Source organism: Myotis lucifugus, unplaced genomic scaffold, assembly GCF_000147115.1.
Source record: "Myotis lucifugus unplaced genomic scaffold, Myoluc2.0 scaffold_441, whole genome shotgun sequence".
NCBI classification, from domain to species: Eukaryota; Metazoa; Chordata; class Mammalia; order Chiroptera; family Vespertilionidae; genus Myotis; species Myotis lucifugus.
Window position 1 is genome coordinate 573550 of NW_005871489.1, and position 16650 is coordinate 590199.

At 43.6% G+C, this 16650-nt stretch overlaps 1 protein-coding gene across 18 annotated transcripts in view; it reads right to left on the reverse strand.

Annotated features, from left to right (window-relative positions):
• PRDM2 (PR/SET domain 2) overlaps positions 1-16650 on the reverse strand; it is a 95491-nt gene that overhangs the window by 24367 nt on the left and 54474 nt on the right. For 11 of the 18 annotated variants that reach the window (XR_001351177.2, XM_023744258.1, XM_023744255.1 and 8 more), the window contains 2 exons: positions 9326-9436; positions 334-4705 (listed from right to left, as the gene is read on the reverse strand). Coding sequence is in view for 17 of the 18 variants with exons in the window: in XM_023744258.1 (XP_023600026.1) it covers positions 334-4705; positions 9326-9436 (4483 nt within the window). In the remaining variant the exon portion in view is untranslated. Of the gene's footprint in view, positions 1-333; positions 4706-9293; positions 9437-13214; positions 13274-16650 lie in introns of all 18 variants that reach the window. The other 7 variants (XM_006102914.3, XM_014468274.2, XM_023744262.1 and 4 more) reach the window with 3 other exon arrangements.

Here is a 16650-nt window from a genome sequence, read left to right on the forward strand (position 1 = left end):
ATATTTCCCAAGATAGGGAGGAAGTTTAAGAGAATTTCATCTTTTCATAACAGGGTCCTTTTGAGAGCTTTTCATAGTTTCAAATTCAGTTCACACTGGCCCTAAAAGAAATGGCCCCCTTTTGTGAGTCCTGGGTCTGAGATAAAGCTAGGCGGTATCCATCTCTGCAGCAGCCTCTAACTTAAGCAACCCCATTTCCTTTAAGTGCTTATGTCAAAATTACACAGGAAAAAGAAAAAAAAGCCATTGGGCAAGTATACTGTTCGCTTCCAACCGTCTTTCCCGCCCCCACGCTCCGGAGCTGAATTCCTCAGGCCCTGGGAGACAGCTTACCTGAAGTCCTTCAGCTCCTGCTTGCCACTGCTGTCCTCCCTTCTGCTTTCACCCAGGTCGGCAGCAGCTGCCAGCTGGAGGCTTCGGGTGATGGGCCCGCCACTCCGTTCTCTGGATTTTACATTGAACCGGTCTGTTCTTTTCTTACCGGCCAGAGCGGATTTGCTTTGTAAGACGGCCTTGCTTTTCTGTACCCTCACGTGCAGGCTCCGGGCCGTCTTGCTCGAGAGCTGAGCAGAATGATTCTTGGCCACAGCTTTGGGCTTTTTCCCCTCAACATGAGTTATTTTGGCCATTCTGATTGGACTCGAGTTCCTTAAAGAGGAGGTTGGTTTCTTGGACTTCCCCGAAGCTGCAAATTTGACATTCTGCTTGGACCTGAAGGACGAGGAGGGCAGTGGGACCTGTGCGGGGCCTGAGCTGCGAGCTCTAGTCTTGCCCAAAGGAGCCTGCGTGTTTTGCATTTTAATCTCGGCATCTGCGGTCCGTCTGCGGTGGTTGCTGCTGTTTCTGTCACTACTTGCAGGTGACACATGCCCACCTTTTTTGGACGAATGGGAAACTTTTTTTTTGGGAGGAGAAAGCGGTTTTTTGGGACAGCTGAAAGCAGCATGCTTATTCAGGCTTCCTATGTACGTGAACTCCCGATGGCAATACGGACAGATGTGTGAGGACTCTGAAGCATTTTTTAAGTCCGCCTTCTGCTTGGCAGATTTGTTTTTTTGCAGGATTGCTTTCTGAACAAGCTGGTTTTTTTTCTTCAATGCATTTAATTTGAGCTTATTTGGTGACATTTTGCTGAGTTCGACACTAAAGTTCAGTCTTTTGGGTTGTCCCATTCGTCTAAAGGCATTTTTCCCAGAGTTCTCCAAAACCACCACGCCGTTTTTGGGTTGCACCGTCTGTTTCAGCGGTACTGGGTTTTTCCTAGGGGTGTACCTCTTCTTGTCGCTGGCAGAAGCGCAGGCCAGGATATGCTTGTGTAACTCGGGCATGTTGTCTACACCTTTGCCGCACTTTGTGCAGCGAATGGCAGTGCTAAACGTCTGTGGAATGTTGTGTGTAGTGAAGTTGGTGGCCGTCACACCGATACCCATGGGGTTTCGGTGATGGTACTGAAATGGAGGCGGTTTAAAGCTTGGGTAATGTTGATTGAGACCCAATCGAACATCTGGATCTTTCGTCTTTATCCCAGAAGCCATTATTTTTATGGTCGTGTAAAGCTCTTCAGAAGAATCATTTAACTCCTCTTCCTCTTTCGACGTTTCTAAAGGATCTTCCGGCAAACTCTGCATATGCTCTGCGTGGGCCTTGCTGGGATCTGTAAAGTTCTGCGGCCTCAGGGTGCCACTCTCAAACTCGTGGTGTGTGCACACCTTATCCGGGTGCAGATCTCGCTGGTGCTGCTGCAAATTGCACAAAAAAGCAAATTCTTTTTTACAAACTGAACACACAAAGATATTCCCAACTCCATGAAGCAAAAAGCGATGTTCTGACAAGTCAGTTTTAGCCTTAAAAAGCTGCACACAAAATTCACATTTGAAGGGCCATTCTTCAGCATGAACAGATAAATGTTTGGTTAGATCTTTAATGGAAAGAAAAGGTGATTCACACACGTTGCAGACAAAGTTTTTGTTGAATGTTTCCTGAACAATATCCTGTTCAACTGCAGACGGGGGTTCTTCCCTGGGTTTCAGATCTTCATTCTCTAATTCCTCCTGTTTGAAAGATATCATGGGGAGGGAGGCTTCCAGATTATCCCCAGAAGAAACAACGGATGACACTGCTGACAGAGGAGGTGGTGAGGGGGAAGAGGAGGAAGATGAAGAGAATGAAGATGAAGATGCAGAAGATGATGAGAGTGTTGGAGGCCCCGGAGAGGCAGCAGACATGAGAGGCTCTACGGAAGGAATGGGAGAAGGCGAGGGAGACACCGTAGGAGAAAGAATCGGAAGTGGGGACTGTGCAGTAGCATTTGAGAGTGGAGAGGGACACGGGAGAGGAGACGCCCCGGAAGAGGGGGCTGGAAGAGGTATGGTAGGCAGGAGTGGAGGAGGTGGTGTGGCAACAGTTAGCACAGGAGGACAGGGTGGAGGGGATGAGGGGTGTGTTGGCATCAAGAGAGGAGGCAGCTGCCCCGAGGAAAGAGAGGATGTCTGGCAGGCAGGAGATGAAGGAGAAACATCAGGTGGGTGCTCCACAGGAGGGGCAGATAAACTCGTGTCAGGCCCAAGGTCAGGATCTGCTTGGGGATCCAGGGATTTACAAGGACTCGGGCTCCTGGTGACATCTGCCGTGTTTTCGATGGGCACGCCGATGCCATTGTATTCATTGAGAAGGACCTTCTGCAGCATGCAGGTGGTCGGCTTCTTCTTCTTGACAGCACCGCAGGCTGGCTGTGCCACGTTGCTGTCTTTGAATTCCTTGCTTTCTGAGTCCCCACAAGGCTTTTTATGCACACTGAGATCTAACACAGACTCCCACTGGACCGGAGGCTTGCCGGAACCCTCAGTCTTCTGTTTGACACCGCTGGATAAATCCAGTGGCTGCTGGTTGCACACAGGGCTAAAAGTGGAACTGGCGGCCCACTCTTTGGATACCTTGAATTCATCAAAGCATGGTGGGCTCACGGTTTCCCTCTCGTCTCTCCCAGACAAACTCCACACCGGGGAGGAGTTGCTATGACTTTCTAACTTGGGCTTTTTGGAACCCAGAACTGCATCAGTCCACACTACTTTCCCATCGCTTTGCTTTCCGAAGTCTCGAAGGGCAGGACTGTGCTGTGGAGAGCTGGGAGGGGAGCTGGTCCGCCGCTTAAACCTACTGGAGGTCACAGGCAGCATCGACGCAGGAGCCGACACACAGACAGGACCTAACTTAGTGATCTCAGCTGCCAAAATCCCTGCAGGAGGAGTTAGTTTATCCTGGGTTTGAAGGAGCTGCTTGAGCTTTGACGACAAGAACACGCCTTTCTCTTTGTGGAGAGACACCGCCTCCGTGGTGGAGATGCTAAGGGGCAGGCTCAAGGAGCACGAGGGTGCTATGGGCTCAGGCTCTGCTTCAGCTTTGATTCTGGGTAACACAGGAGGACTAGCAGTTCTCCGTCTCTTGGACTCACTGTTTGTGCTGCTGGAAGGCTCTTTAGGAAGATTATCTGCTATGGGGACCTGTGTGGTCTTTATATTCTGAGTAATTTCCACTGTAACTGGAGTGAGCAGACAGTTTATACCATACAAGTCAGCCGAACTGGACTCCATCTCAATCACATCACAGTTACTGGTGCTGCTGCTGGTTTGAATTTTACCATCAATATAGTAATTTAAGTTCTCAGAGATATTGCTAGAAATGTCCATGATGTACACGTCATCTGCCTCCCCTTCCTCCTCGGGTTCAGTGCTGGGAACGTAGACATTCTGGGGGGGCTGGGCCCGCTCTGCGGGCGGCTGGGGCTCTTCCAGGAGGCCTCCTTTTCTCCGCACACCTTTGGGAATCAGGTGACGTTCATGAACCCTGCGCTGGTGCCGTCTCATATTAGTATGAGTGCCAAAAACCTTCTTACAGTATTTGCATGGATGAAGCTCTTTAACTTCTCCATTCTCTTCTACAACAGAAGAATTTACTGTTTCTTGGGAAGCTTTCTCTGAACTCAAGATCAGACAGTCTTGCCCAAGATTGGGAGGAAGCGAGTCATCTTTTGGAGTGACACTGTCTCCAGATTCTTTGCCATCAGCTGGGTCCTCTGATGGCTGTAGTGTTAGGCCGGCTTTTCGCTTTAACCCTGCCTCATGGCGACGCTCATGCCTCCGCCTGTTAATTTGGGTGCCGAATGCTTTCCCACAGTACTTGCATTTGAAAGCATGGTTGACTGTAGATATATGGATGTGCATGTGCCGTTCCAGCCCCTGTTTGGTTGTAAACTTCCTTTCACAATGCTGACATGGAAACATTAATGTTTCAAATACATCACCATTGGCTTCTTCCTTAGTTTTGGGAATTTTGATAACAGGAGTTACCTCTGGAGAGTCTTCAAGAGTTTCTTTTGAAATGTTTTTTGGTTCTTCTAATAAATCTTCTAGCTTCTCATCACACCGTATTTCTGGCTCTTTCACAGAACTTTCATTTGGCATGTCAGCTTCTTCTTCCCCCTCTTCTTCCAACCCATCGTCTTCCTCCTCTTCCTCCTCCTCCTCTTCCTCCAAGTCATTCACCTCACAATTTGTTGCTTCTAGCTTCTTGTCTGGTTCTTCTGTGTGCAGCTCGCAGGCAGGGAGAGGGGTTCCTAGTTCTGGAAGCACATCCTGATTAACCACCTCCTGAACAGCTGTCTGCTCAGCTGCTGGAGCTGAGGGCTTCTCATCCTCTTCTTTGGCACCTGAAAGCAGAGGGAAGTAGAAGCATGGAGGTGAGGGCAAAACTAGCCGATTTAAGATCAATTCTTATTATTCAAGTTATTTCTCTCAGTACTTAAAATGTGTAAGGAAGGTTATGATTAACAACAACAACTCTACATTCTCATTTATAAAGTTGTATTGCACTTAAATCCATTTCTTTCATTCATTCATTCATTCAGCTAATATTTACAGAGCACCTGGTATTAACCAGACAATACACTGGGCAGTGAGGAGACATAGGTGAACAAAGAGTCACTTGGAGCTTAGATTCTTTTCTGTGTTTAGTCATACATATATAAATATTTTTATTTATAGGAATTGTGGTGCCTAAAATTTTGTTGAAGTAGCAGACACTGAATTTCAGGAGACTAGTTGTGAATTCCAATTTCTCAGGATTCCAAACTGAAATAAGCTAAATATATTACCTACCAGGTTAGATTCTTAGTGGTCTTCCTTGAATGGAATGATTCTCTCCTCCCTTCCTGACTAAATCTACATTTTTAGAAGCTAGAACAGTTTCCAGAATCATATGATCAGGATTTTTTCAAGTAAAAGTAACTTTAGAGATCATCTCTTCTAAGCCTGATCAAATTATTAGCAACTCAGGAGTCTCAATGCCCAAGAAGAAACCCAGGTGGGCAGGGAAGGACTCACTGGTAAGGTGACAGTTGAGCAGAGGCCTAAAAAAAGTGAGTCATGTGAATATGCAGGGGAGGGGAGCCCTCTGGATAGAGTAAACAGCAGATACTAAAGTTCTGAGTCAAGAACTTGTTGGATGTGTTCAAGGAATAGCAAGGAATCTGGAAAGACTGTGGGGGTGAGGGGGACTGGAGGAAGGCAGGAGAGCAGAAGATGAGATCAGAGGCCAACTCACACAGGACCTTGCAGGCTGCTGGCCTTAACTCGGAGTGAAACAGGGAGCTGAAGTTCTAACAGAAATATGATATAACTCACTCATATTCAAGAGAATCACTTCTGGTACAAGGAAGATATGAAGTTCCAGGAGGATAAGGGTGGAGGCAGGGAGCCAAGAGCTGCATCCTGCAGGAGAAGGGACAGGGTGGGGGCTAGGGTGGCAGGGGAGGTGGTGGGAATGATCTGACTCTGGATACATTTTGGAGGTAAACTAACAAGATGTGCTTGCTAACTAGCTGTGGTGAGGGAGATGTCAAGGAGCCACAGCAACCGCAATAATCCTGTTTGCTAAGCAGTAGGAAACTGAGGAAAGAGCAGGTGTGGGCTATGTGTGTGTGTGCTGGAGGAAAGTAGAGTTCATTTTGATGTATTAAAACTTTGAGGTACCTGACAGCTATCCACGTAAAGATGTTAAGCAGTTATGGATGACTCGAGTTCAACAGAGGCTGAGTCTAGAAATGTACAAATCCTTAGACACAAAATAGTATTTGGAGCATGGGACTGGGCGAGGTCACCTGGAGAGTGAATGCAGACAGAAGAGAGGAGGGAAGACTGCCCCCAGATGACTCCAGTACTTAGAGGTCAGAGAAATGACCAGTGAGGTAGTTGGAGAATCGAGAGAGTGGTGGCTTAGGCTAAGTAAACAAAGTTTCAAGGAGGGAGTGATCAGCTGTGTGCAGAACTGCTGAGGGGTTGGGTAAGATAAGGACTGAGAATGGAGCATTCCCTTTACCAAGGTGGGTGTGTGGTGATCATGGTAACAGTTTTAGTGGAGTAGTGGGGACAAATGCCTAATAGAGTTCCTAAAAGAGGGTAAGGAGGGAGAGACAGGGAGACTATAAGCAACTCTTTCAAGTTTAGCTATAAAGAAAAGCAGAGAAATGGAATAGCGGTTGGGAGAAAACCTAGGGAGAGCAGGGGACTCCCAGACAGGAGCTGTCACAGCGCATCTACTGCTGACAGAGAGTGTCCTTCTCCACAGTACCACCTGTCTGTTGAACTAGGCCCCTTGCACTATATACACGAGTTAGAAAAGCTCTGGGACTTCCTGGCTTGTTAACTGAATCGTCCCCCCTTTCGCTGGGCAAGTATTTACTGTATGCCAGTACTAGGCGAACAACACTGTCAAGATCCTTATCCTTATAGAGCTACAGGAAAGCAAGCAGGCAACACCACTGTCATAAATCAATGGTTACGCCTGTGGAAGTACGTGCTGCTACAGAAGCACACAAGAGGAACACTGTATGTGGCTTAATCAGGGGAGGCTTCCTAGATAAAGTACTGGGCAGTCTGAACGTGAAGGTCAAGGAGAGAAAAGGAAAGGCAGCAGGAGGAATCAAAACATGTAGCACACTGTGAATTATTCTGGACTTACAGGTGGGCAATGGGGAACCATTAAGATATTTTAAAGCCAGATGGGAGGATGCCAGATGGGAGATTTTGGCTGTGATGTGGATTAAGGGACCGGGAAGACACATTACTGCAGGCAACCAATACTGATGCAGTGGTATTAGAAGGGAGATGCTGCTGCCTACATTAAGAGATGTAGCAGTGGAGGCAGAAAACAGTGGCCAGACTATCAAGATAGAAGAGCCTGTCACAGACCTGGTGAACGCCTGGACACAGGGGAAGTGGGGGCTAAAAAGGCCAACTGTGCCAAGCTCTCTAAATGCAAGGTTTCCTAGGAGTATCCGTCTTACTTTTACCCACATGCCACCATTTTACTGGCAACGAGGCTACTGCTTCTAAACAGACACCAGTCTTCCCACCCTACCCCCCAACAAATTTCATAAATTCCATGAGTTTTCCACAAACTGAGAAACCAGTCATTTGATGGTGGTAATGTATTTCAAATTAGGAGCTAAGTCCCTTTTGAAATACTACATGTTCAACACAGACCCAACATGTTGCTAAAAAAAAGTTGGAATGAGACTACAGAAATTGAAAATAACATCTGTAAGGCACAAAAATTTCTTTATGGAGTTCTTTTTGGGCCAAAATCTGTGGCGTCTTTTAATGGAAAAAAATATATAAATGTATTATTTTCTCTCTCTGTGATTGGTAAACAATTTCAGATTTGAAATTGTCCAAAGCAATATAAACCAAAACACAGCTCTGCTCACTAGTAAGGCCCACACCAAAGTGTGTCCATGTGGTCGCTGAGTTTTAAACATAACGGGAGGTTTGGGGAACAAAGGAAGAGTCTGGACTGCTTGCTCAGACCACTTTTTTAAGAATACGCAGAACATTCAGTAATGACAACTACGCTGTACAGAGCCAATCACACTTTAACCAGTTATTCCACAAAAAGGTAAATATTAATTATCTTTTTTCATGGGGCCTGATGTTGTATCAGGAAAAAAATAACTGTCTTGAATTTTCGAAGGGGGAAAGGGGCTCCTGGATTTTTGTTTTAATTCTGCCACTAAACGTAGGGAGGGTCCTTAGTATTTTTGTTGTTCAAACAAATGTCTTAGCAAATCAGCGGGCAGAACTTAGTTTTATAAGGTTCTGGGAAATAAACTTGTCCATTCTTGCTTCATAAAATGCCACAGGAAATTACAATCCTTTATGAACGTCATCACCACCAAAATGGCTTAAAAAGAATAAAAAATATTGTTGGTGGGTTTTTTTCTCTACAAATGTTTCTTGAAAGTCACAAGCCTTCATTTTGAAATTGGCCTATTTGGGTCACTATGAACAACTCTTGAGCAAGCTCCGATCTTTGCATAAATTGACCACATAACAAATTAGGACATAGCTCCCTCTTTTCTAATAGCAATAGTCTCAATATGGTGGCTCAACTGAGCAATGTGCCTTTCTGATTAACTTTCAATCCATGTCTCTGAATTCTTACAGCATGGAGGGCCTAGAATATTAGTCCTCAGAAGAGACCATATGCCGAACCGGTTTGGCTCAGTGGATAGAGCATTGGCCTGAGGATTGAAGGGTCCTGGGTTCGATTCCGGTCAGGGGCATGTATCTTGGTTGCGGGCACATCCCCACTGGGGGGGCGTGCAGGAGGCAGCTGATCGATCTCTCTCATCGATGTTTCTAACTCTCTATCCCTCTCCCTTCTTCTCTGTAAAAAATCAATAAAATATATTAAAAAAAAAAAAAAAAGAAGAGACCATAGACAATTTAGTAGGAAGAAACACGAGATAAAATAGGAATTAAAATTCTAACAAAGGAACACTTTTCACTCTGTACATTTTTCATTCTGATATATAAAATCAAGGGTATTTAATATTTTAAGTAATTTTTTAACTGAACTACAAAACATACTTAAAGTATGCAAAACGTAAGTATAGAGCAAGATAAAGTGTTTACAAGTAAATACACCAATGTGCCCACCCCACACATCAGTGGACTGCCCCCCCGTCTGCCCCTGTCAGTCTGACTCCTGTCATCATAGATGTTTTTTGATGGTTTTGAACTTTGTAAATTATTTATAAATGCAATCATATAGAATGCTTCATTTTATTTTAACCAAGCATAATTTGATTTCTAACAAGGAAGGTCTTTAGTACGTTTTTGAAGGGGATGGGGAATGTGAAGGGCTTGTAGGGGACCTTCTTGCTGTTTAACCTTTTCTTAAATGACTCTCAGACAGGCATGCCGAAGAAATACAAAATTATAAATGGTGATACATACCCAAATCATACAAGCCCAACACCCCAGCCTACCTTCTGCAGAATCTCTCATATTGGCAGAGGTGGGATCTGGCTCGCTTGTCTTCAGCTGTATGTCTTCAGTTTTGTTTCCTTTGTTTTTATTTTCCTGGGGTTTTTTCTTCCCTGAAACAAATAAACCATTTATTTATTTATTTATTTGTTCGTTCATTCATTCATTCACTCACTATTACCCCGAATTCTTGAAGGAGACAATCACTAATATAATCAGAACAAACTGTCTATTTCTGGGCAACTATCACTTCAATCCCTAAAGAAAGGAATAGATGATGAATACAAATACTTTTAAGTCACACCAGAGAAAAAAAACCATAAATCATGTATTTTTTAGAATCTTGGGCACTAGTTGCCTCATAACTCTAAGCAACTATCAAACTAATAGATAATATATTCTAGAAAAGTTAACAATACTGATGTCACAGGAAAATTAGATGATAGCTCTCAGTTTTAATACCATACACATAAGAGGGACTGGCAGAAATTCTCCTAAGAAGCACGTAGGAAAAGCAACACGGGATAACTTGGGGCCCTTTTAGTTAAGATATGAGCACCTATAATTGTCAAAATAAAACAACAGAAGCAGAGATCCCACTGAATTGTAAGGAATACACATGCACAATGGCTCAAATAGCAAAGCAGTGTAATTATGAATAATTCACTGTGGCCGGCCGGCACGGCACTCTGAGGGTCCTGAGGGACTCAAGTCGAGGTCCAGAACAGTTCAATATTTCATTAACGATTTGGAAGCTGGAATTCAGGAAACATTAACTGAATTCCAAGTGATACCACAGTTCAGAAGATAAGAGGAAAATGCAGCACATTTCTGACAAGCTGGAACAGTGAACGCAAGTCGCCAAGATTCTTAGTAAAGATAAACAATGCTAGACTGGTTACTACTACTGGAGGCTCAGACGTTTGATCTCATTAGGATTTAACCAGAATTTGCAACCCCTCTTTGCCATTTTTTAAATTCCAAGTTTCTTATGCCTGGTAGCTTTTATTTTTCAGTTTTCATATTCAGAACAGGTCCTATCACCTTTCCCAAACAGTTCCCTTCTCTTTCTGCAATGCTCTCCTCAACCAGGCTTCATATAGCCTCCTGAGCTTTCTCTTTTGCAACCAACAGCCGCCTTGATCTCTAATTTAGTAAAATGACAAACTAGAAAACATTGGCAGTTTCTGGAAAATGGTATTCTCCATAACAGAGAATCACTACGGAGCAGCATAATTAATTAAAGTGTAGGTAACAGATGAAATTTAAGATCAGAGACACAAAATATTATCACTGCAAAGATCATAATGATTAAAAATAGAAACATTTGTAAACAATACACACCAGATATTAATCCTAAAAAACATCACCGGATTTTGAGAAATAAATTTAAGAGATTCAACAAGAAAAAATGAATAAAATACTTAATTAGCCATTTAATGTTGGTCTTAAAAATAAAATTCTAAAATACCATTTTGAATCCCTAATTCTTCAGTAAGAAAACAGAAGTTTTCTGCAACTGCATAAGAAAGAGTTCACTCAAACACATATCTGAAAACAAGGCAATCCATTCGTTTCCAAAGGCAGCTAAAAAGGAACTCAGAATTCACTGGAACCACGCCCTGGTGGGCCCAGAAGCAGACTCTTCATGGAGCAGGTAGATTTACGTCTCCGGGTGGGAGGATTATAAACCCATGCCCTCTGCAAGGGGCAAGGCCATGAAAACATGTGACATGGCCACAAGTCACCTCCTCTTTCAAGTCTTTCTCCCTCAGTCAACAGCACTGGCGTAAATCTGATAATGACAAAGGCTCCTGAGGAATCCAGTTGTGCTTTAGGGGGTTTGGATTCTAACCTTTCAACCAGTTTTCTTATCCTCACGATGACATATGCCCAGTCCATCTCAGATTACTGGTAGCAAACAATGCAAATACCAGTGACTGGCTACTAACAGGAACTGCTCCAGTTCTGCAGGTCATGCCTCATAAAGACTCACGTCAGGACTCCTGCTGCCCTCAGACATTACATTCAAAAGTTATATTCAGAAAAATTTTCCCTGGATCAAAACCACAAATTTGTTGTAAGATATCAGTACCACCTCATGTACTCCAAACAGGCCAAGAAATCTGACCTTTCTTACTGAATTCTTACTTGCTACTACTTTCTACAGGTATGAGCTTTCAAAATACATAAGTACAGAGGTATGGTCTAAAGCTTCCCTCTTATGCCTAACCTTACTCACACTGTAAAATTTAATAGAAATACAGACATTAATTTATTGTACTACAGTCCCTTGCAAAAGCAATTCAAAGATTTTCTGCAACTTCTCAAGCACTATAGAGGCTAGTTAGCAGGCTATATAAAAGAGTAAATTGCCCTATGTGAACAAAGTACTAAGTGAGATTTCTAGATTTATGTTATAATAAAGCAAAGTACAACTTTAATAATACCATTCATTAATATGTACTCAGAACAAGATCACATAACTATCTAAAAGCTAAAAATATTATTTGAAGTTTTATTCTCTGCCTAAGGAAGTATGAGAACACCTAGCTGATACTGAATGTCAAATGTCTATTTTTGGACTCTCCAAACCTAACCAGTGAGAAATATCCCTCCTGCCCCCAGGTGCCCTCTTTCAAACCCATAACCAGGAAACCCTGATGCCCTGTGAAGAGAAGCCACTTTCAGCAGGAACATCTGCATCCTATTCAGAGGGCTCCCAAGAGCATCCCACCACAGGCCACTGGAGGCTGGATAGCAGGGGTTCAACTGTAGCTCAAGTGACACTTGGCCAGATCGCGCGCTGTTGTGGGGCTGTCCAAGGCATCGGAGGACATTCAGCAGCATCACTGACTCCCACTCACTAGATGCCAGTGTCACCTTCTAGTGTGACAACCAAAAGTCTCCAGACTTGGCCAAATGTCCCTGAAGGGGGGGGGGGGGGGGGTTTGTTCCCCAGGTTAAGAACCACTGGGCTAAACCAATATAATATGGGTTACTAAAGATAGGCGAGGTTCTGCAGTTTATACATTTATTATAAAATTTAAAGGAAATATTTGAATAACACTAATAAACCCAATTCTAAAAAAGGAATGGAACAATTAAATTTACCTCCCACGTTCCTTTCAGTAAACAAAGATAGACTTAGTTTATGACAGACATGCAACTATCATAAATCTAATGATCCTTCTTTCATGGACCTGAGATTATTTGGTACAGGAAATGTTCATCGGAACATCTAACACTCGAGCTACTTCCCATCAGGACCACAGACTAGGGCAGCCGTGGGCAAACTACGGCCCGCGGCCGGATCCGGCCCGTTTGAAATGAATAAAACTAAAAAAAAAAGACCGTACCCTTTTATGTAATGATGTTTACTTTGAATTTATATTAGTTCACACAAACACTCCATTCATGCTTTTGTTCCGGCCCTCCGGTCCAGTTTAAGAACCCATTGTGGCCCTCGAGTCAAAAAGTTTGCCCACCCCTGGACTAGGGTGAAGGAGCTACTGAAATCCCCTGGCCTACCTGTTTTTTGCAAGAGAAACCAAACGCCAGGGCCCCCAAAGAGACTCCTCAGTCTCTGACAGAACAGAAATTAGAACCTGGGAGTCCTGATTCACACGAAGGTATGCTTGGTGTCACTCACCAAGCCAAATATTGCAATTCAGGTATGGAAACTGCTCCATTTCCTTAAATCAGCACATTTTTTCTGATACTTGGTTTCTGTTCTTTATGTAATCAAATTAAAATAAAAAACAAACCTATAATCAAAGATAACCTGGATGAGGACTCTGACAAAGCGGAGAGGGGACTAGCTGGTTTCTCCTGTGAGAGCTGGTGTGGCAGAGCCCACTGGGAGCCTGGTAAGTACACGTGTGCACTTACCATCAGGTTCCTGAAGGGTCCTACACAGAGGCTACTGCCAGCTGCGTGCTCCACTTGCTCTAAACAAGAAAGATATAGGAATGAAACACGAGGAAAGTGAAATGGGAACAATGACAAAGAACATAATGAAGCACAGGACAAACTGTATGCTTATATATAAGGAAAGGAAATACACACACAAAGATGAAGAAAACGAAATGAAACAGAAAGAAAACAGCAGTTGTCTACTGCAAGGTCTCACCAAAAAATAAAAATAACCTTCGTGTTCTTAGGGATGGGATGTGGTATACTTACTCTCAGGCCTGTGCCGTGCCCATAGTGTAAAACTGATGTTCTTACCACTTAAGCACCACTCAGCTATTTAAGACCAGAAAGTCCCAATCCATGCCTCTCATTTCAGAGACACCCAAGGACCAGAGACGTGAAGTCATCTGCCCCAGGCCACACGACTAAATTAGCTCTAGAGTCAGAATTAAAACCCAAGAATGATGATGCTGCTAAAAGTGCTCCTTCTAGTACGTTTATTTCTTAAGACCAAAAATGGCATAAAAAGGATACCTTATTGTTTAGAAAGCACTTTATAACCCTTATTCACTCAGTTTCAAGGGCAAATGAAAGTGGTATAAAGACTTCTACTGCATTTATAAGAAAGGAACAAAGTGGAATGCGGATTTTTCTCCATTTCAATTTTATCTTATGCCAGAAACAAGTATCAGTCAACAGCACAGAACACCAATCTGAGCAAATATGATTAACCATTAAATAATATCAATAGAACTGGATTTTCTAGTGAAATAGTTGCCCTGGAGGGAAACCCGGCAGCCACGATGGGGGCTTTTAAGGACATGTGGAGCATTGCACTGCTGGCGCTTGGATGCGAGGTGCAAAACCAAAACTGCCTCAAGTGCCACAGGATTAAGTTCTGGACTATGTTGCACTCTCCCAATAAAGTGAATAAACACTAGGAAATTCTAGAGAATAATGTTTCACTTTAAAAATGTTCAGGCATCAGAGAGAATGCAAAATTCTAGAAGGATGGCATAAGGTACATTAAAAAATTATTACAACAGTGAAGGCTCCTGCATTCGGTGATTTGAAGGAATTACACGTAGAACCATATGTAACTCTACATGCGCTGCCTCCTCACTGGGGAACTACTCAACTATGAAGTATAAAATCACAATTCACTATCAGCACGTCTGTCTGATCTTTGGGGAGCTCCCCATCTTACTCGGATGCACAGCTGACTGCCAAACTGGGAGAAACCGCATCGGTGAGAGCCATGAAAGGTCATGGAAATGCATGGGAGGAAATGGATGGGCTGCCTGAACAGGGGCTGCCCTGAGCAGGGACCAACACCAACTCTCCAAAGGGTGGGAGGTGCGTGTGGCCTCGTTCCCCACCACTCCATCCAGCCCGTGATCCCTGCACCGGACTCTCCACTCCCCATGGTTACCTCTGCTCTCATCATTACAAAACCCAATTTCTTCACTTATTAGCCCCAAGTTTCTCCTCCACCTTTGGCATTTGATGGTCCTACCTTTTTTTTTTTGGAGGGGGGGGTTTGGGGGGGGGGAATGGTGCAGGGAGGGAGGATCTTACATTCTTCAGATTACTCTCCCCAGTCCTATGACACTATCACCTGGAAACTCCTGATTTCGCAACCATTCTTTCGTAAAATCTTCCTCTTCTTCCTGCCCAAAATGAGAGGGTCACTCGTAGGAATTGCAAGATCGGAAGCATGTTTTCACATGAGATTGAAGAGAGGCTCCAACCCAGTACTCTGCTAAGCTAAGGTTACAGACCGTAGAGAACAGAAGAGACACAAATGACAGAATTAAGGGGCTACATTAAAAGGTAAGAGAGAGTCCTGGCCCACGGCTCAGTGGTTAGAGTGTCAGCCTGCACACCAAAGAGACTCAGGTTCAATTCCTGGTCAAGGGCATGCACCCATCCCCAGTCAGGGCAATGGCAGGAGGTACCAATTGATGTGTCTCTCTCACGGCAATGTTTGTTCTTTCCTCCCTCCCTCCCTCCCTTCCACTCTCTCTCTCTCTTAAAAAAAAAAAAAAAATCAATGGGAAAAGTATCCTTGGGTGAGGAGTAACAAAAAAAAGAGAGAGCGAATTAATTAACAGTGCCATCTGCATTTCAGACAAGTTTGAGAAATTCATCATAAATAAAGCCATCATACATCTTTTTAAAATTTTTGAAAGGCAAGGGTGTAATTTTCGTGAAAGTAGGCCAGTGTGGCACTGATATCAGCACTGGGGATGACTGGTTCACAGAGGTAAGTCAGAATTCTGAAAGCAAATGAAAGCTTAACAGGGGGAGTGGGAGGGATAAAGGTCATATTAAATGAATTTTTATAGGATTAAAGACAGAAAAAAAACAAGTTCTCTAACAGATCAGGTAGCAAGGAAAGAGAATCAACAGATAATAGCAAAGCTGTTAGCTTAATGAATGGCCAAAATGATGTTATGTGTAAGCTGGTCAAGGGTGGTCAGAGCAAGGCCTCAGCTGTGCTTTACATCTGGTGGTAGTACAACATTCTGCAGCTGGTGTGAGAAGCTGGACACACATGTAAAACTAAATTTTCCACCAGGAATTAACAGTCCATTTCAATTATTTCAATATCCTTAATGTATGCTCAAAAAACCCAGAGGTCATCAAAAGCCACTGACAGGATGATCAGGCAACCTGGCACAGAACTATGAGGACCGGGCATCAGAAACTGTCACCATAAAGGTCAAAGGTTACACAGGGGGGATGTGTTTATCAGCTGATCAGAAGTGGCCCTTACAAATGGCCAAGGTGAGATCAGTGGGTAAACAAGCCACTTGGGGCCTTAGCCCATCAGTCCGTGTGTTTGAAAGAGAGACATTTGAAGCAATAAGATGCTGTAACAGTGGGTTTTTATGAACGTAATACGCTATACATTTTCTACAGATTTCTTTTAGACATGAAATAACTCTGAAATGTACGTGATGGTAAGAAATTCTGTTACGCTCCCTGGGCATAATTTCAAATCTTTTTTGTAAACTCGCCAAGAGCTGTCTGTAACCTGGAGGCAAATTATAAAAATAAAACCTCTCTCGTTTTAAGTTGGTCATGGTATTAAATCAGGACTCTAGACTTTGCTTCCAACAGAAACAATGGAAAAGTTCTGGATACTTCGGAGCTGCAGATCACAGTATAAATTCCTGGAATGCTTGCATCCCGCCAGGGGGGTGTGCCGCCTTTGCAGTCATGGCTCCTCCAAATGTCAGGCTGATGGGAAAACAGCAAAGAGCACATCTGAAGGGACCTTTAATTTCTCTAAAAAAGGTTTTTAGTGGCTCTGACTGGATAATTCCAAATCCTAGAAATAAACTTTTGTAAATTCAAATTAAGAAGTCATTAAATTTCCTTACACTCTTTGGAACCTCAGAAAGTC